This window comes from Pezoporus wallicus, unplaced genomic scaffold (assembly GCF_028554395.1).
Source record: "Pezoporus wallicus isolate ANWC-B61680 ecotype Strahan unplaced genomic scaffold, APGP_CSIRO_Pwel_v1 contig_13954, whole genome shotgun sequence".
Lineage (NCBI taxonomy): Eukaryota > Metazoa > Chordata > Aves > Psittaciformes > Psittacidae > Pezoporus > Pezoporus wallicus.
The window spans coordinates 163,303-184,369 of NW_026638000.1; the positions used below are offsets into that span (position 1 = coordinate 163,303).

The following is a 21,067-nucleotide window of genomic DNA, read 5'->3' on the forward strand; positions in this document are numbered from 1 at the left end:
TAACACCCATCCCATCACTGCCAACAGCAGAGTGAACCAGGCTGCGTGATAGGGTTTCTCAGTGTCCTGGGTTCAGCAGTAGCAGTCATGTTTTTCCTTTGTGGTAGCTGGTACAGTGCTGTGTTTTGACTTCCAGCCTGGGAGCAGTGTTGGTGAAGCCGATGTTTTCGGTTGTTGCTAAGTGATGTTTACCCTGACCAAGGACTTTGTGAGGCTCATGCTCTGCCAGGGAGGAGGGGAAGCTGTGAGGAAGCAGAGACGGGGTGCCTGACCCAGGTTAGCCAAGGAGGTATTCCATACCACAGCACGTCATGGCCAGGGTGGGGGGTAACTGGGAGTTACCCGGAAGGACAGGAGCTTCCGGGTGGGACTCGTTTCTTGGCCGGTGGTATCGTATTCTCTTCCCTTGTTATTTTTCCCTTATCATTGTTGTAGGTGGTAGTAGCGGTGGTGATTTGTGTTGTACATTGGTTGCTGGACTGTTCTTGTCTCAACCCGTAGGAGTTGCACCCTTTCGATCCTGCTCTCTGTTCCTCCGGGAGCGGGGAAGGGGAGAGCCCCGGTGGGGGGGGAGGCCCTCGATTGTTGTCAGCTCGGCACCACTCACTGGGAGTGAGTGAACAAGTTGCCTGACTGGGTTTAAACCACGACACTCAGGTGGACAGTGACAAAGCCAGCTGGTTCCTGTTGCTTGAAGAATGCAAAATTTCTTCGTGCGAGCAGACTGTCAGAAACTTTTGGCACTCTGCAGCTGACAGCAAAGCCCCCACGAGCCCAGTCTTAGGGATCTGCTTCTAGGATACCTTTGCTTTACTCTAGGATAACCTCTTGCTTCAGTTTATCCCTCTGTAAATTGGTATAACAAGCCTGGCGTCCCCTGTAAAGTGCTTTAGATGCACTTATAGAAAGTGCTGAGCAACAGCTAAATATTGTTATAAATCAGTGGTCATGAATATATAGAAAATAAAATCTGAATCACACGTCTAAGTGACCACCAGGCCATTTGACCTTTCTGCCTTTAAAACTGCTAAAAAGCCACACGCAGGAGCAGTCTCTCTGGTTTGTGCATCACTGCTCACAGCTGGCTAGAGCTGGCCAAGAGGCACAAAGCCGCTACGCAGCCAAGCCCCAAACATTTTCCTATTGGCAACGCTGAAAAAGAAAGTGAGCTTCCAAGCAGTAAGAGAAGCTGCAGGGCTTACACTGGACAATGAGTTAGGTCACTTCCTCGGCAAGTACAAGGCTTAGCCAAGAAGACAGTTAAGCCCCTGCAGATACTGCAGTAGGAAGGAGCCCAAATAAGAACTCAGTGCATTGCAAAAAGTATTGATACCACCAAACAGCTGTTCTGCAACTTGAGCAAGGCAAGTCAGGGCTCAATCACAATATCCTGAACAAAATCAGGCAGGCAAACTGTAATCATCTATTCAATACATTTTTGCATTCAACAGAGAAGCAAGTTTCATGTCTGGATCATCAACTCATGGCTAACCTAAAATTATTTTGTTCAACACAGATTACTTTTACCAAAGTATTTTATATAAAATTATCGCACTGAGCCATTAATGTGTCTCTTTTCTGTTCTTTGCTACACAAACTGGAAATAAGAACTTTTTTTCATGTAAAGTGGAAGAGGCATTAGGAGAAGCCTCTGCAGTTGATGAGAGACTCATGATAGGACGAGGGGTGATGGCTTTAAACTAAAAGGAGGGAAATTTGGGCTATAAGTAAGGAAGAAATTTTTTACAATGAGAGTGGTAAAACGCTGGCACAAGTTGCCCAGAGAGGTAGTGGATGCCCCATCCCTAGAGGTATTTGAAGAGAGGTTGGATGTAGCTCTGGGCAACCTGATCTAGTTGAAAATGTCCCTGCTCATTGCAGGGCGTTAGGACTCCATAAGCTTTGAAGGTCCCTTCCAACCCAAACCCAAATTCTATGATTCTATCAAATATCAAATTCAGACTAAAGAAGAAAATTGTCTTGATGTGAAAACTGAGTAGTAATGCAAGCCACTGATTATAGTGTAAGAACTAGGTCCCTTGAATAATGCCATTGCTTGCTAAATTCAATGAAAATTAAAGGGTTTAGTGTTTATCAGACAGTTTGGGCTCTGTGTAACAAAGTTGACCTTATCCAAATTCACTGGCTTTCTCTTGCCTGTGATTTGTCCTCTGATTAATTTTCAGCACTATCTTCAGAAATATTTATGTCTCCAGAAACATTCACCACTTCAGGGGCTAAGACGGCACTTGATGTCTGGTTTCAGTATATTAGTTGCGGCAGTCACCTATATGTAAGAATTCGTCTGCTAGTGAAAGAGCTTTTATTTTGTCATTTGTTGTTAATTTTCCCTATCTAACTTGACACACAGAGCTAACACTCTGTTATCAGTTGTAGCAACAGTCTAGCACTTTTGAAAGCGGAAACAATCCAGCCCATCTAGCTTAAGAAGAAAATGCAGTCTCTGGCTATGCATAATGTATTCTTTACACACTGTAGTGTGTAGTGCATATTCAGACATACAGATCTCTCTCTCCGTGGCTTATAGCATATTAGTATTAATCAAAACCCAAGAAACAGGGATTACCACTGCCATCAGTATTCACATCTGCATTAAGACACCGTGGACCCACCACACATGGTGTAGCTACATATTCCACTATTAGAGACCAGTACTGAGATCCATAACTGGAACACATTGGTGTTATTGCAATGTACCTAGTAAATAAAAATAACATGGAAGTAGCCCAAAAGGGAACTGGGTGCTTTGGAAAATTGTTTTCCAAGTATTGGTACTAAACAGCTCTTCTGTGTCTTATGTAAAGTGAGAAAGGATCCAGGCATTTTTGTGAAAGGATATCAAACAACAGTGTGAGGTTTTGAAAGAACGACAAGGACTGAAAAAAGTGAGCAGAATCTCCTTATGAATGCATGCCACTCATTTGCCTGTCGCAATCCTTTGTCTTTCTGATTCTGCCTCCATTTGAGTTCTTTGCACTGCCAAGGTCTAACCCTAGCAAATACATTTTAGCTTAAATTATCCTTTGCAATGGTACATTCATAGGTGGCCAGAGCTATTCCTTATCATATCAGGCTATGAGCAAGGAGAAAGCAAGTTCAAAAGCCTAGCAAAACCTCAGGCTCATTAGATTCAAAAAGGAAGGGTACAGAGCAGAAGCTGCTTCTAACCTTCACTGCTGATTGTTTAAAAATAAAAAGCAACACTTTTTTCCCTTAACCAAGTCTCCCAAGCTCTGATTAATTGAAATTTAACAGAATAAGAACTTAAGTGTTACTGAAAGTTAATTGCAAATATGAACTTCAAAGAGCTGACCCTGATTTAATGTGTACTTCTGCTCTGAATAGTAAACCTGGATATTTTATTAAGAGTTTTCAGGAGTCTACATAGAATCATAGAATCACAGAATCATAGAATCATAGAATTGTTAGGGTTGGAAAGGACCTTAAGATCATCCAGTTCCAACCCCCTGCCATGGGCAGGGACACCTTACGCTAAATCATATCACCCAAGGCCTCGTCCAACCTGGCCTTGAACACTGCCAGGGATGGAGCATTCACAACCTCCCTGGGCAACCCATTCCAGTGTCTCACCACCCTCACAGGAAAGAATTTCCTTCTTATATCCAATCTAAACTTCCCCTGTTTAAGTTTTAACCCGTTATCCCTTGTCCTATCACTACAGTCCCTAATGAGGAGTCCCTCCCCAGCATCCCTATAGCCCCCCTTCAGATACTGGAAGGCTGCTATGAGATCTCCACACAGCCTTCTCTTCTCCAGGCTGAACAGCCCCAACTCTCTAAGCCTGTCTTCATACAGGAGGTGCTCCAGTCCCCTGATCATCCTCGTGGCCTCCTCTGGACTTGTTCCAACAGTTCCATGTCCTTCCTATGTTGAGGACACCAGAACTGCACACAATGCTCCAGGTGAGGTCTCACAAGAGCAGAGTAGAGGGGGCAGGATCACCTCCTTCTTTGACCTGCTGGTCACGCTCCTTTTGATGCAGCCCAGGATACGGTTGCTTTCTGGGCTGCAAGTGCACACTGAAGCTGGCTCATGTTCATTTTCTCATCAACCAACACCCCCAAGTCCTTCTCCGCAGGGCTGCTCTGAATCTCTTCTCTGCTCAACCTGTAGCTGTGCCTGGGATTGCTCCGACCCAGGTGTAGGACCTTGTACTTGGCATGCTTAAACCCCATGAGGTTGGCATCAGCCCACCTCACAAGCGTGTCAAGGTCCCTCTGGATGGCATTCCTTCCCTCCAGGGTATCAACCGAACCACACAGCTTGGTGTCATTGGCAAACTTGCTGAGGGCGCACTCAATCCCACTGTCCGTGTCAGCGATGAAGATGTTGAACAAGACTGGTCCCAACACCGATCCCTGAGGGACACCACTCCTTACTGGTCTCCAGCTGGACATTGAGCCATTCACCACAACTCTTTGCATGTGGCCATCCAGCCAGTTCTTTATCTACCGAGTGGTCCATCCATCAAATTGATATCTCTCCAATTTAGAGACAAGGATGTCATGTGGGACAGTGTTGAACGCTTTGCACAAGTCCAGGTAGATGACATCAACTGCTCTACCCCTGTCCATCAGTTCTGTAGCGCCATCATAGAAGGCCACCAAATTGGTCAGGCAGGATTTCCCCTTAGTAAAGCCATGCTGGCTGTCACCAAGCACCTTGTTGATTTTCGTGTGCCTTAGCATGCCTGCCAGGAGAATCTGCTCCAAGATTTTGCCAGGCACAGAGGTGAGACTGACTGATCTGTAGTTCTCTGGGTCATCCATTTTCCGCTTCTTGGAAATGGGGGTTATATTTCACTTTTTCCAGTCATCAGGAACTTCACCTGAGTGCCATGATTTCTCAAATATGATGACCAGCGGCTTCGCAACTTCATTCACCAGCTCCTTCAGGACCCGCGGGTGGATCTCATCAGGACCCATGGACTTGTGCACGTTCAGATTTTTAAGATGGTCTCGAACCAGATCCTCTCCTACAGTGGGCGCAAGGTCTTCATTCTCACAGTCCCTGCATCTGCCTTCCAAGACTAAAAATGTTTTTATTCCTTCCTGAGCACTTTGAAAAGAATCAGTCTGATATGTGAAAGATCAGAGTGGCTTTTCTATTTCTCCTGCACTATAAGTAAGTATTCAATTGCTGTTGCTTTCAGATAGCTGCATATAGCTGAAAGCTTCACTGTGCTCGCCACGTTTCCCCAGCTAGGGCTCATACATTCCACTTCTGCAAACTGAATACACTTGTGGATGCTTTCATGCACATGGAGATAGTTCTAGAGCACATTCAAAGTTATTATTCAAATATCAAGTATTCACCTCCAATGTCACTGGACAGCAACTTGAGTACCCAGTCAGAATGCTAGAGACTGATTTCAAGCCCCTCCGCAAGCCAAAAGATGTTATGCTGCATCCAATAAACAGTGTCAGAGGCTAAAAGTTATACACCCATTTCCTGGAGCAGCAGATGCTTGGAAGACTGTGAGTTAGACACGTGTACACGTGTACATCCCATTCAGTGAAAAGGGCATGGCCAACATGTCAGAATGACTTCCAGTACAGCCAGCATACTGGCAGTAACACTGCAAAGCTGTGGGAAAATACCTCCAGGCTCTGCCAGGCCTAAAGATTCTTCTTTTGAGAATGGATGTCTACCACAATCACTGAAAATAAATGAACAAGGGTCATTCTTTACTCCTATAAGATCACCTACATTCAGGTGATGACTCCCTTGGAAACTTCATATTAGTTTTCAGAAACTATAAGCAAAGCTCTACAGCTTCTCAGTTGTAAGATATGTTTACCTGCAAGTCAGAGTCAGATTGTTTAAGCTGAAACGGTGCAAAACAAAAGGCAAAAGACACCTGAAATGAAACCACTATTGTGACTGATTCGGCAATCAAAGCTATGCACTTCCTGTAAGAACAGATCAACTTCTGGCTGCCAATTTTTATCAACACTACTATGATGCTATTTTAGTTATTATATACATAACATAGCTCCATAAGGATGAAGTCATTAAAATAGACTTTGTTTACTATTTTAAATCATTGATTCATGCACTGTATTACATTTGACCTGAAGCATGTACTTCCAGAGTCAATAACTATTTTCCCATCTTCCATCTAACTTATAATTAATTGCCTATCATCAGAGTTTTCTGATGGCATAACACCTTTAATGTACTCTCTTGGCCAGCTGAATTAGGTTTTAACAGATTTTTTTCTTTTTTTTTTATTGTACTGGAGTAGAAAGATCATTTATTGCTGAGAACAAGAAGAATCAAAGAATCATAGAATCTTCAGGGTTGGAAAGGACCCTAAGATCATCTATTTCCAACCCCCTGCCATGGGCAGGGACACCTCCCACTAAACGATGCCACCCAAGGCTCTGTCCTACCTGGCCTTGAACACTGCCAGGGATGGAGCATTCCCAACTTCCCTGGGCAACCCATTCCAGTGTCTCACCACCCTCACAGTAAAGAACTTCTTCCTTATACCCAATCTAAACTTCCCCTGTTTAAGTTTTAATCCATTAGCCCTTGTCCTATCACTACAGAAAGTGAAATGTTCTGAGATACCACTTTAAGAGACAACCACAAACTGCTTTGCTGAGTTTATGGTACTGTATAAATCAGCCCATGTCACTTGCGCATCATACATAGAGCTCCGTGAAGAAAGAACAATCACTTCTCAATTCAGTGACTCCCCTTTTCGCCAGCATAAATGTCTCCCAGATGTATATTCCTGTATGCATCAGATTGTTCAGGGTTATTTTTTTTTTAAACATGGTATTTATTGCAGCCCTAAATAAAAAGCCAGCATCTCTTGTAGCCCATAAAAAGGAAGGCTTTGACTGATCCAAATGCCATTAAATGTCTTCACCAAAATTTAGTTCCATTAAGTCAGGGCTTTAACAGAAAACGGGATGCAGAGAATTAGAAAGAATATACCAAGGAACCACTGCCAGCATCTCTTTGTTTAGCTGTGGGAATGACATGGATTGCAACACTCACTACTGCTGCTGGCACCCAGCACACAGCTGGAAGAATGCTGTTTGGAGAGTGACTGCCAGCAGCTCTCAAAGCTGATCACCAACTAGAGGAGTCATGTACTATGGAACAGTAAATGGAATTCTGCTAAGCATTCCTTCAGGTTCAAAACAGCAACCATTTCAAGGACAGCTTCAGAATGTATGTAGAAAGCTTGCAGACAGACTGCATGAAATCCCACCAACAGTTAATGTGTGCTTTGGAAATGAGTGTTGAGAGAGATTAAGCTTTTTTATGCAAAGATGCAGGGTGAACTAAGAATGAATTTGCCATAGTAAAAGGCAGTGTACAAAGAGAACCGCCCTTATCTGGCTGACTTTTCCATCAGCATTATTATACCCCAGCACATCATCTTCATGTATGATCATGGGGAGATGCGAAAAGCACAGGCTGCCATGAACACAGATAAATGTCGACTCAGAACAGGGTAAGACTGAGATCCAGCACAAAGTAAGCTCCTTAACTCATGGAAAAAACTCACTATGTTATGCAACTCCATAAAGGACTGCTAAGCAGGTCTCACTAATCTGATTTAGCATTAACACGGTTCTGCGACTTCTAGCTTGGAACTAGCTTAGGTAAACTGGCAGCCTTGTAGATAGCAGAAGTTTGTCTTCTACATTATGCTGGGTATGCACATACATAGAAAAATATTTCATTTTCTATATTAACTGTACTAACAGGCATGCACTAAGCAGGAGGGTTAACAGTCACCTTCTACTTGATATCATTCTGTGGATAAATTAGGATATCATCATGTATTCAAGAGAAATAGTGCCTTTACAGAAAGATTTTTTTTCTTCAAAATACACAATGTTTTTGCCTCCCTCACATTTACAGCTGGCTCATTTGCCATTTCATTACCTTTCCTGTTCAAGTAGCCATTTTCTTAACATTTGTGTTTGGAAAAAAAGGTAACAAAATCCACAATTTTTCTTCCTTCGAGAAGGTTCTTTTGAACTATCCTGTCCGTATCTCCTTAGAACTACTGCTGCTTAGTCTTTTAACCCCCCTTCTAGTGACAGATTTGGCCATTTTGTTCCCTCTAAACTTGAGTGCATTGACAATTAAAGATAAGTGGCCACAAAATACATTTAATATTTGCAATTTGGTTTATCTGAACTTAAATGGATGGAAAATTATTCAGAATTATTTTAATCTGTATAAATAAATCCAGCCTTTCATCTTTACAGAACACAAAACAAATGGTGGTGGGGAGGAGAATGACCCCAGAAAGCCTGAATACATAGTGTGAAACAAGGTGAAGCAACAGTGCAGAAGAGAGGATTAATGTCATCATTCATCTGGCAAATTGGATATCAAATAAGAAAAAAATAATGCCAGAAAGAAAAAAAAACAAAACAAAAAGAGGTATTGGGCATTTTGCATGAGAAAACTTCACTTTGACACAATTTAATTTGCACCAAGGCTTGTGATTTTACGTATAGTGTGCATGTGAAAAGAAGTTATGGTCCATGCTGGTAGAATATCACAAGTGTTTACTAACATCGGATGTGGAAAAAACTGCTAGGCGTTTTCATTCATCTATTTCATTCAATCCATACTTGCTGTAGAACATGGAGTGCTTCCCTCCTAAAAGCTTTTTAGAGCTGAGAAAAAAGATTAAAGGATGTAGGACCCTTACATCACTGCATCTTCACCTTCATATTTCCGGCTCGCAATTACTGTTCTGTAGAGTTTTGCAAAAGGGTTTGGACCTCTCATTTGCATCAATACCTGACACTGTATCACCTAACATCTGCTTATGAAAAGCTGAGGTTTTATTTTTAGGAAACATGGAAGTATGTCTCTGACTATTGCCTTCCTGTTACAGGGACTTAAGTCTTGGCTCCCCGTCTTGCTTTCGAGATTATATTATCTTTGCATTTTCCATGTAATTTTTATGAGTAAGTATATCCTTGGCTTATAGTCTTAGTTTATTTCTCTATCTAACCCCATAAATTATACTATTGTGTGATTTCCAATCACATTGAGGCAAAACTAGAAACTAAAGCACCTCAAACCTAAAACCTAAAACTCTGAAGCCAAAAACTAAACCCACTGAACTACTAGCAAATCTTATGCCAAGGGAGTTCTCACCTCTAAGTTCCATGTCAGGCCTCTGAGAGAACAGAACATGCAACTATTTAGATGACAGAGATCCTCAAAAACCTCTTATTTATCTTCTTCTCAGCCTTTCCTCATTTAGAGTTCTCTGCAGACCAGCATTTCATGAGTGGTGTCCCTCGGGGATTGGTGTTGGGACCAGTCTTGTTCAACATCTTCGTCGCTGTGTGGGATTGAGTGCGCCCTCAGCAAGTTTGCCAATGACACCAAGCTGTGTGGTTCAGTTGATACCCTGGAGGGAAGGAATGCCATCCAGAGGGACCTCGACACGCTTGTGAGGGGGGCTGATGCCAACCTCATGGGGTTTAAGCATGCCAAGTACAAGGTCCTACACCTGGGTTGGAGCAATCCCAGGCACAGCTACAGGTTGGGCAGAGAAGAGATTCAGAGCAGCCCTGCGGAGAAGGACTTGGGGGTGTTGGTTGATGAGAAAATGAACATGAGCCAGCTTCAGTGTGCGCTTGCAGCCCAGAAAGCAACCGTATCCTGGGCTGCATCAAAAGGAGCGTGACCAGCAGGTCAAAGAAGGAGGTGATCCTGCCCCCTCTACTCTGCTCTTGTGAGACCTCACCTGGAGCATTGTGTGCAGTTCTGGTGTCCTCAACATAAAAAGGACATGCAACTGTTGGAACAAGTCCAGAGGAGGCCACGAGGATAATCAGGGGACTGGAGCACCTCCTGTATGAAGACAGGCTGAGAAAGTTGGGGCTGTTCAGCCTGGAGAAGAGAAGGCTGTGTGGAGACCTCATAGCAGCCTTCCAGTATCTGAAGGGGGCTATAGGGATGCTGGGGAGGGACTCTTCATTAGGGACTGTAGTGATAGGACAAGGGATAACGGGTTAAAACTTAAACAGGGGAAGTTTAGATTGGATATAAGAAGGAAATTCTTTCCTGTGAGGGTGGTGAGACACTGGAATGGGTTGCCCAGGGAGGTTGTGAATGCTCCATCCCTGGCAGTGTTCAAGGCCAGGTTGGACGAGGCCTTGGGTGATATGATTTAGTGTAAGGTGCCCCTGCCCATGGCAGGGGGGTTGGAACTGAATGATCTTAAGGTCCTTTCCAACCCTAACGATTCTATGATTTCAGAAGAGGAACTGAGGCTGGACAGGCAAGCGCACTCCAGTTGTGACACCCCCAGTCACTGGAGTACTTTCTTTGTACCTCTGCTTCAACAGGACTTTAAACAGATGTACAGCCTTCCTTCCACTCATACTGCTCGTGTTTCGCAGCATGCCAAACATCCTCTCCAAAATAATTCACTCTCACCAGTGCAAAAACTGGCTTCCTACTCTGATTTCAGGAATGTTAAAGACATTATTTTAAAGACATTATTATAAGAAATTCTCATTGATTACCTTAATGTAAGAAAATAATGTATTGGACAGATTAGATTTCAAGGAAGGGAAAGCTTCTGCAAGAAGTTAGTATCTCACTGCTTCAAGATACTCAAGTATCTGTAAAGATAACTTTAAGCATATGAACCAACAGGACGACTTACGCAAGTTATGTTTCTGGTTTATTGGAATTGCATTGTTGGAAGAGATTATATCTGTTAAATAACTACAGTTTCTATTCTTGCCCCTAATACAGGGTTCATACCATGACTTTTAAAGGCTGAGTTCTGTTTAAACTTGCAACTTTTAAACTCCTTTAATTACTTTCCTTTTTCTTTAATACAGGATAATTCCTTAGCATGAGTCATTCCAGTGTACTTGTATAACTTTATCTGACAACTTTTTATTTTCCACTAGTACCACCAAGAAATCCTCTTATGGAAAAAACAGTCAAACTCATTCCCTTCTGGCATCAGTGCAAAAGAACCAGTAGCATTCCTCTATCAATTCAATTAGCATGCACAAATTAGAAGTATTATTTGGGTCAGTCTAGTTGGCTCATTGAAGAATATAGTATCTATCAAATTATTCCCGAATGCAATCCTGGATCACCAAAACAACCAAACTAAAAAACCACATTGTTAGTAACATCATGGGACTGTGTTAACTGTATGGGCAGTCCCTAGGAGAATGCAGTTCTAATTCCTTGAACATCATGACTTTGACTGATGACCTGCTCTCAAATGAACACTTAGACTTGCTACACTCTAAACGGAAGTCTAAATGCACAAAATCACAGCCACGTTTTCCATCATGGAATTGGACTCATGTTTTAGAAAGCCAGTGTAAATGAGAACACATGGCCTTTTTCCTCATGGGAGGGCTATGGAATCTTCATGTGTAAGTTCAGAAAACCGTGCTGAGTTTTATTTTGGTGGGACCACATTTGGTTATTATTCTAAAAAAATTACAAATACTGCACAGGTTCTGACATGAAGGTTTCACTGTTTCAGGCTGCACAAACAGAACAAAAAGGCTCTAGGGTGTGCTTCCAAGTGGACATGCATCCAGAACAGTTCAGGCACTTACTCTACTGGAAAGGAGGAGTGAGCTGGCCAGCACTGAGGCTGCATGGTCTGGGAGCCCATGGCAGTTTCCTCCTGGCAGGGGAACTCTTGCCCTGCACAGTGCCCTTCTTATCTGAACTGTGCTTGGTGACCTTCTCCATGCACTGTAGAGTGGGAAAATAACAGCATGGTAAAATCAATGACTAGATAGCAGACAGAGAAAGAAAAACAGTAAAGGAGAAGAGAGATGGCAGTGTAAGAAGAGAGGAGAGACAGAGGGTAAGCCTGGCAAGACTGAGAAAGTAACCCAAATCAGGAGTGTCCATGTAAGAAGCTTTTTACTTCTCTCATTTCTCACTTTGCTGTGTTCTAGTTAAGTGGTATAAGCACATAAATACAGCATCATTATTCAGTACTTTTATATCAGCCCTGCACTTTTCTGGGTACAGATAAGGGGCAGCAAATGGAAGTAACTAAAACTGCAGCCAAAACAGGCACTCTGCAATTGCTGCCACACTAGTAACACATCATTTAATAATAGCATTGTATTTCAAATTACTATCATCCTACAGTAAGCATAAGGAAACAATATTAGTGACTGGGAGAAGGATGACCTTGCTTCCACGTTACCTGCCTACCACAACATATCTATTTTTTTTAATGATTTTCATTAATTTCAGTGGTACACTTGTTCACGTCGCTGGTAGTGATAGCAAGGGGAAATTGGCAACCATTTCAAGCACTAGGCTTTGTGTTTTTCTTTAAGAAGAAGTGAAATAGTATCGCAGTGCCCTCAGGTGGTGTAAATTCAGCTCTGTCCTATTGTCTTTTCTAGAAAGACAGCTTTGTAAATACCACTAATCTTCAGCAGCCTGGGTGAATATGGAAGGAAGTTACGCAGGAAGGCAAAGCACAGCATAAGCAGTTTTGCTTCCAAGGAAGGCTCTGCTCTTGAGTGCTTTGACAACTCCTGATTTTTAAAATGCATTCTTTGTTCATTTGTAAATATCTGTGGAAGAAATCTAACAAATCTCCCAATGAAAACTTAAATAACATCATTACTGATTATAGGAACAAAGGCAGATAGAAGGAAAGAGATCTAGAAAAGAAGATAAAACCAGAAGGGAGAAGAGGTAATGAACTCTCCAAGAGCATTTCAGAAGAAAGTCCAAGATATGCGTTAAAAAACAACCCAACCGAACCCCAAACAGATAGCTTCTGAAATATGTTCACATGTAATATTGCTTCATAGTGAGGAAAAATGCATAGGAAACCAGTATGTGATAAACTTGTCACTTAACTGAAACTTTCTGTCATTTCTAGTGAGCCTTCCAAAGGCTGCCATTGCCAAAAATTTATTCCTGATGTTCAATCTTAGGTGATAAATTGCATTTCCACCCTTACAGAAGAAATAAGTCTGAAGAAATCAGTTCCCTGCAGACACAGGGCATCTTTAATGTGCATCAGTCCAGTAAAATTTTTTTTGTTACCAAGAGTAGCTATGTAACATTAATTTTATTTAGCTGTTTTACGTCTCCACATTCAGAGTAATTCCAGTATTGTGTATCACATAACTAAATGTTTGCTGTATGCCCAGAATTTATCACTGGTTTATGTCTTCTTTAAAGAGATGTGACAAAATCCTCTGATCAACCACAATTAAAAGGTTTTCCAGAGATTCTGTAAGATTATAATCTGTTACTCTACTGGAATACTCTCTAAGGGATGGCCTGTCATAGTACAGATATCAATTACCTCATGGAATATGTGCACTGAAGGTGATGGGAATCATATCACTAAATATGGTTTCAGCAAAGACCATCACTGCAGCATAGCTTCATTGTATTGTCTGTCCAGTTTTGTCCTACTGTCTTTCTAGAAAAACAAGCCTAGATAGAACAAGCACCATGCTTATAGCAGCCATGGATCTGCTGCAATTCAGGAGGCCTCTGCTGTCCTTCAGCTTGTAACCACACTCTGGTCCTACTCCTGAATTGGCCCCACCAGTGCACCTTAAAGCATCCCCCAGACAGCTCGGAAGAGTAACTTCCAGACTCTTCCAAAACCCAAACAGGACAAAAGAGATCTGAATCCCACTGGTCTTCCACTTCCTATGCAAATGATACTTTATATTCCTCCCACTGTGATTTGGGAAACCCTCCTACCACGCTGAAGCTGTGTCCCAGGAAATGCTGTGCTGACCCTTCAGTGTTCTAGTGATCACCTCCAGGGTTCCTGAGGGTGTCCAGAAGATTTGCTGTTACATTTTTAGCAGCTATCTTTACAAACTGTACCCTTCAGAGAAAAACTGTGAGCTTCTCACCCAAAGCCATCCCTACACTCCCCTCCCTGATTTCAGTAATCACTAATTGCTTATTTTTTCAACCTCACTTGCACATTCAGAAAGGGTTTTACTAACAAAACACTTCTCTGTGGCTCAGAGAGAATCAATAGTACTTACAAGCACACTGTTTATTTATTGGCAATTTACTCCTGAATTCCCCCATCTAGGCCATCAATAGGAAAGCAATCTCTTTATAGTACTAATGACTTGCGGTAAAGTATATACATCTGTTTAATACAAATAAGGGCAAACGATTTTCCAGTCTTGGTTAGATAAAATAGAGCTCACAAAGGCTTATCTCACTTAGAAAGAATAACTTGTAGCCTTCTCTCATTAAAAGGATAAACTATTAGAGTGGAGACAAGTAGGAAAAAAGCTTGTTGGTGAAACAAGGGATGGGAGAGAGGGGGTCGGTGGACACTGAGGTCTAATGTGACCCAAGAAGGCAATGCTGCTAACAATAATCTATGTCACTGGCAGAAGAAACGCAACATGTAAAACAGGGTTCCCAGACAGAAGGGGAAGAGCAACCATGACAACAGCAACATATACAATCAAAGACCGGGGAACTTGAGCAACACCTGTGATCTGCTGGAAGGTGCACTGGCAATTCAGTCAACCCTAAACTGACTCCTGGCTCCACTGGGGGAGGAAATCCCTCCAGGTCGAAAAGGACGTTACACACACACACACACAAAAGCTGCCCACCTTGTCATTGTGTATCCCATGAGCAAAGCAGCAAAGAGATTCAGTCTAAGTAGTTATCCGTATTGGTTTTGTACTAAGAAGTTTCACCTGCAAAAATGCTGTTCAATTGCTTGTCCTAAATAAATTATATATAATCACGTCCATGCTGTTTTCAACCAATGACCACATTTACAGCAGTGGCTGGCAATTTTAACAAGTTAAATAATGCTTTCTTTAAACCTAATTCATGTTTCCAGAGCTTCAAAAACTTACTGCTTAAGACCAAAGCAGACCAATGAATTCACACCAAGGTGTTGAAAACTTCCTGACAATACCTTCAAATCACACTCTAGTCTTCAGCAGAAACAAGTTGTTTTGAAAGGACCCATGTATACAACTCCCTCTACCCCAATAATTCACAAAAATGAGATTAAAGCCCTAAAAAGAGAGCAAACCCAACAAAAGCACAAAGTTGAAATACTTTCTGAGCCTTTTGCTTTTGTTCATTCTTAAAGGCAGAAAGTCATTTAAGTGTTTGATAGGCTTCCCCTCAAGGCATGGGTTAGGAATAGAAAACAAAAATTCAACTTTTAGGTCAAACTGTTCCTAGAGGAGAAGGGGGGGGGGAAATAAATAAAAATAAAAAGGTGGAGACAAAAATATTTGACAGCTTCAGCTTTCTATTGAGCTCTTTACTAAGCCAGGAAAACTCTGAAAGCCAAATAACCTCTTCACACAGCCACAACCATTCATTTGCAATAGACAAACAATAAAAAAAGCCTGAAACTTGTCAGGAAAATGGAAACAGTATGGCACAAAGTAACTGCTTGTGATTTCCAGAATTAATCTCTAATTTGGGAAGGACAAACTACAGAAGGAACAGAAAAGTGGTCCTTCTCCATGGCATCATGCTCCCTCTCCCAGTTTTAGGCACAGACAAGTTCCAGACTATCATCATACTGAATTCTGCTTTGCACCAGCAATCTATCCATTGTATTTACCAGACAGCCTTGGAAAAACCTGAGATTTCTGACAAGGCAATTTGATGAATGGGTTACCTGTGCTGTAGTCACAGTAGTGCTGGAGTAACCTCGCTTGCTTTGCTTTTCTATGGTGACAGCCCAGAGAAAACAGCACAGCATTTAGTCCAGCTTGGCTTGCTGCAAACTACACCTGCTCTCAGTGCAGTGCTGCTGCGGGCAGGCTCTCACCAAGCCCAGCCGGCTGCTGCCTCTGCCCCAGCTGCAGCACATGCACATGTCTTGGAAAGGTGATGATACTCCAAAAGACAGAGGATACGTGAACTTCTTGGCTTTCTGAAAACATCGTAAAACTCAACCGCCTAGATGGTAAAATAACTAAACATGCTGCCTACTTCAGATGCACTGCAGACAGAACGACCACAGGAAAGCTCCACGTCTGCTTCCAGGTTTGCCTTATCAAAGACAGCTTTTTGCTTTCAGCCACTTCACCCTTTGCTAGGAGCTAAACAGCTCTCATTTAGCTTTACAACCAGACCTCTGCTCCAGACCTACCACAGTCACAAGCTCCTTGGCACGCTTTGGAACTTTGCTCTCTTCAGGACAAACCCAGCAAAGGACACCATGCTCAGAGACACGCAGAGACACATGCTGGGAATCAGCAGTGGCTACAATGGGAGCAACATTCCCACTGACAGGACATGGTCCCTCAGCACCCAAACCAAGCACACAGGAGCAAAGGCCCAGGTTGAGCCTAAAGAAGGCTCCTAGGGAAGGGGTTAAGTCTGTGGGAGGGAGGCTTCAGGTGGGGCTGGTTTAGGGCCGGTCTGGGGCACTCAGGGCCTGGCAAAGAAATGGCCAAACAGCAGCAATATTCTGGCTGTAATCACAGAATAGTTTCAGTTGGAAGGGACCTTCAAAGGCCATCTAGTCCAACCCTGCATTGAGCAGGTATCTTCTAACTCTCTATCAGCTCAGAAGGGTGGTAACAAAACATAAACCCTTTGTTACAGAGAGGGTTTTTCAGTTTTACAGCACAGGAACAGAGACTGGGTTCTGTGGAGGGGGAACTGCAGCCCCCAGTTGCAGGACAGTTTGCAAATGAGTTTCTTAATGAACTATAATTAATTCTCAAATATCACTGACAAAGGACACAAGGCTACAAACTTTCCAACTAAGAATTCCAGACTTAAACACCACTGGGGATAACAAGCCTTTGGCACGGAGACTCTGTAATGACTTCTTGTTAAGCAGAAGAATGATATGAGATTTAGGAAAATACTCCTTTCAGCCTCACAAAAATAAATGTAGCATTAGAGCAAATTGAAGTCTAGGTATAAAAGAGTCCTCAGCTTTATTTATATGACCTTGTGGCACAATACTCCAATTTAAGGATATAATTTGGAGCATTGTATAAGAAAGCTCTACACATACAGACTAGCAGCAGTTGTTAAAAAGATACTTCGTACCTTTTGTAATGAGTGACTGCAAACAAAAAACCCAAGCAGCTTAAGCACAAACTCTTACATGAGGGCACATTGTTCCCGGTTTTCTTTCCATATCTTTGGGGAACTGATTTTCACACAATCATGGAAAGTTTCTTTATTCATTGGACATCTTTGTACAAACAGAATTACCCAGCTGGCCTTCACACACAAAAAGAGTAAAAGGAAAAACTGTATTTCCTTGGAAATATGTTGCCCTTGATGACAAAGTACAGCATCCGCAGATTTTATGCATCAGCCGACATTTCTCTCTCTATTCCTTCCAACTATGGCTCGCAAGGACCCCCCAGCCAGCTGCTTTTCTGCACTGTGCATTCTGCTCCCCATCAGGGTTATTCTGTCAATGGATTCAGTTTTAAGGAAATGTCCTTGTGAGCAGAAAAATGCTCGATGTACGAGCAGGGCAGGGGAAGCTGGGGAGGTCACGGAGTTCTCCAGGCCCTGCCTGGGAATCTTTCTGTACTGTGTGCTCTTCCCCCTTGCTCACAGCATGTAAGAAAGCTGATGCTGGCAATACATGATGGGGGACGGGGTGCGTGTGTGTGCAGTCTGCCTTATGCCTACATGCAGACCTGGCATGAGGCTTTGCCCTGAAATGGAATCACAGAACCAGCTAGTTTGGAAAAGACCTTTAAGATCATCAAGTCCAACTGCTCCCCCAGGAGTATGTTCAAAGATTCAAAACTGCCAGGTACATGCGACTTACCGGTGGATATGCTGGCAGCCCTCAGGCACCAGAGCAGTTTGAGCATTTCCACCTGCAGATGCACCTCGCTAGGGTCTGGTTTCCTCCGCAGCTGCCCTTTGCTCTCCTGTGCTCCGTGTGCCTCTCCAGGGGAAGGATGAAGAGACAGTGCGTGTGAATGGGCAGAGTAACAGGGAAAATGAAACAAGAGAGTTTGAGAGGAATTGTTAAATCCGATGCCTTGTTAATAGCTGTCTTCATCTCTCTGGAACTTCACCCTGGTCTGCAGTCTCAAGTGAACAGAGGACAAGCAGCTAAAAGGCTTTGTCGAAGTGGCCAGGCATGCACCATCCTAGAGCTCTTATCCTTTGCAATTTCAAAGCCATGGAAAAAAAAAATTCTGCAAATCCCTTTCCTACATGTGAGTCTAAATCCTGCCACAGCTGTATGAAATGTTGGTTTTATTGTGCCCTAAGTACGATACTGTAATAATACCTTACTTTGAGGCAATACATTAATTTTTGCACATTTTCCACATTTCTGTTACACTGCTCTCAAGGTCACGCAGTTTCTCTGGTGTGCCACTCCATACTGATGAGGACCCTCAGTTTTCACGATTAGCATATTTCCATTTTTTGTGCCAAAGATAGTAATGAAAAATATTAAATATGGCCTTTCCCAGAACATACATCATTCTGCGAAGATGTTTTGACAGAGATCATCTAGTTTAAAATGACTTTGTTTTCTAGTGACTACATTATCAGCCCAAAGCACCTTTCGTTTTTAAACACAAGGGTTTCTTTGCAGCAGCAGCAGCATCCATAATGTCAGGAACACAGGCAGACAGCATGTTCACGGGGCCTCAATGTGGATTTTCCTGTTGCCTTGCCACTAACTCCATGCAACAGCACTGTTTCCCCAGCTTCATCCTACCTTCACCAGCAGCAGAGCAATTCAGGAGAGGACGCACTTTGGAGTAACGGGCAACACAAACACAGCAGTGGATTCGTCCGTGTGCCGCACATCTGCCTGCTCTGCAGTCCGTGAGACAGAAAGGGGACGCGTTACAGCCCATGGCTGTGAAACACGGACTAGCCTTATTCCTAGCTCGTTTTCTCTCGGCACGAAGCCTCTCAGACACTTTCAGCTGCACAAAAGCTACAAGAAATGGTACTTTGCTTGTCTGCATGACAAAAGGGAGAACCGGAAGGTCAAACGGAACTTGTCCGAAGTTATTTGTCCTGCTGTATTTAATACTGGACAATGTACTGTAAGACTCCGGGTGTACTGCAGTGCATAAGTCTCAGACGAGTTTCATGTTACTAATCTCAGTTTTGCCTCCCTGCTCTTTATAAGAAATTTTACTCATGTCAGGGACAAACCAAAACGCTCTTTAATTCTAAGAGGTATAAACGGACCCTCTGCCCAGGCTGGAACTGCACCAAAAAGCGTTCGTGAACCTTTTTGCTATCAAGCACAGCCCTGTGAACCCCTGTCCGGGTGCACAGCCGGAGGGCCCGACGCCCCATCCCCGCAGCCGCGCTCCAGCAGGGACAGCCGCGGGTGCACCACGTTGTGCTTCCCGGGCCGCGACTCTGTCAGGTCCCTTCGCACCGGGGGCCCGGCGCCCCTCCTCACTGCCCGGCGCTCGCCACAACTCCCCCGCTCCCGCAGGAGACCGGAGACAGGGCCGGGAGAGGCGGAGGGACCACGACCTCGGCGAGGGGCAGAGCGGCTGAGCGCGGCGGGAGCGGGGCAGCGCCGGGGTGCGGGGAGACGCGGCCGCCAGGGGGCGCCGGCAGCTCACGGCGGGAGGCGGCAGGGCCCGGGCTGCGGCGTGGGGCAAGGCCGGTGCGGCGGGACGGACCCCCCCCCCGCCGCTCTGTGCTCCCCGCTGCGGGCGGGGAACCGGCCCCGGGAGCGGCCCTTCATCGGCGGAGGGGCCCGGCGCTGCCCGCGGCCCGGTGCCCGTTTTGCTCGGCCGAAATTAACCTCGAGGAAGCGGCGTCTTGTACAGCGAACGTGGCGAGCCCGCCGCTCCAGCGGGGTCAGAGCCCCCAGAGCCGCCTGCCACCACCGCAGTGCACCTGTAATCAGAAACGGCTCCGGGCCGTTTATTTCCACGTTAGTGAGTCCTCTGACAAAACGGTGTCGGCCGCAGGCAGCAGGCTGGCGGGGAGCGATGTCCGCTAGCACCGGCGGCCCCCCCCACCCCGGGCGGCGGAACGCCGGGTTGTTTTACCGAGGTCATCCGGGGCGAGAGGAGCAGCTGTTGGGCGCGGGAGAAGGACACCCGCCAGCAGAGACAGGAGCCGATGGAGCGCACTGGGCTGGAGCAGCCCGGCAGCCGCCCCGGGAAGGTGCAGCCCGGCAGAGAGGAAAGGGGCCTAGCGGCAGAGGGGAAAAGGAGGACTGGGACCGGGGGGAGGGACACGCAGCATCCCACCAGAGGTAGCCCAGAGCCGGGGCCGGATAGGCGATGCCGGTCGGGGGTTCCCGCGGAGGGCGGCGGGGTGGGGAGTCCTCCGTCGGTGCCCCCCTTCATCGGAAGGCCTGCAGAAAAGACACAAAAGCGTTTTCTTCGTGCGCGGGGTCTGCAGGGATAAACCCCCTCATGTTTCCACCTGGAAAGACGCGAAGTGATTAGATTGCAGGAAAGTCAATGAGCAGGACGAGCGTACCGCTGTGCTACGAGCGTCGCTGATGACAGATACAGATTATCGGCCGGCCCCAGCGCAGAGTTAGCTTTCACACGAAGATGAGAGCGGGAGGCATCGGCTCTGTCCCTCGGGACTCGCACGGCCGGGCTGGCCGGGACTCGGGGCAGCGGACCCCGGGAGCCACGAAGCGGCCGCGGGTGCCTGAGGCACCCGGGAAACGCGCGTCGGGAAGAGGGAGAGAGACGGACACGGTCACAGTCACCGGGGAGCTCCCCGGCTCACCCCGTCCTGCAGCCCGTAGGGGTGGGTAGCTGTGTACTGGTGCCAAGCCATACCCCGCCGGCGCGGAGCGGCGGAGACGCGCGCTTACCCTGTTCCGTCGGTCCCGTGCAAGGCAGAAAAGTACCGGCGGGGCCGGCTCCTTGGCGCATGGTGAATGGGTTAGCGCCCCGTCTCCCTCTCACTGGCGGAGCCGAAGCGGGCGCTGCTGCCGATGCCCGTTCGGAGGCGGAACCCGGCGGGCCGGGAGGAGGACGTGCTCCATCGCCCCGCGCACCTCCACAGCGAGCGGGAGAGCGGCGGGACGCGG

At 45.2% G+C, this 21,067-nt stretch overlaps 1 protein-coding gene across 1 annotated transcript in view; it reads right to left on the reverse strand.

Moving 5' to 3' along the window:
* Positions 1-18,908, reverse strand: part of LOC130598814 (opsin-VA-like) — a 38,678-nt gene extending 19,770 nt beyond the window's left edge. The window contains exon 1 of the mRNA XM_057408659.1: positions 18,752-18,908. Within this exon, the coding sequence (XP_057264642.1) occupies positions 18,752-18,893 (142 nt within the window). The 5' untranslated portion in view covers positions 18,894-18,908. The remainder of the gene's footprint in view (positions 1-18,751) is intronic.
* Between the last annotated feature and the right edge of the window lie 2,159 nt (positions 18,909-21,067).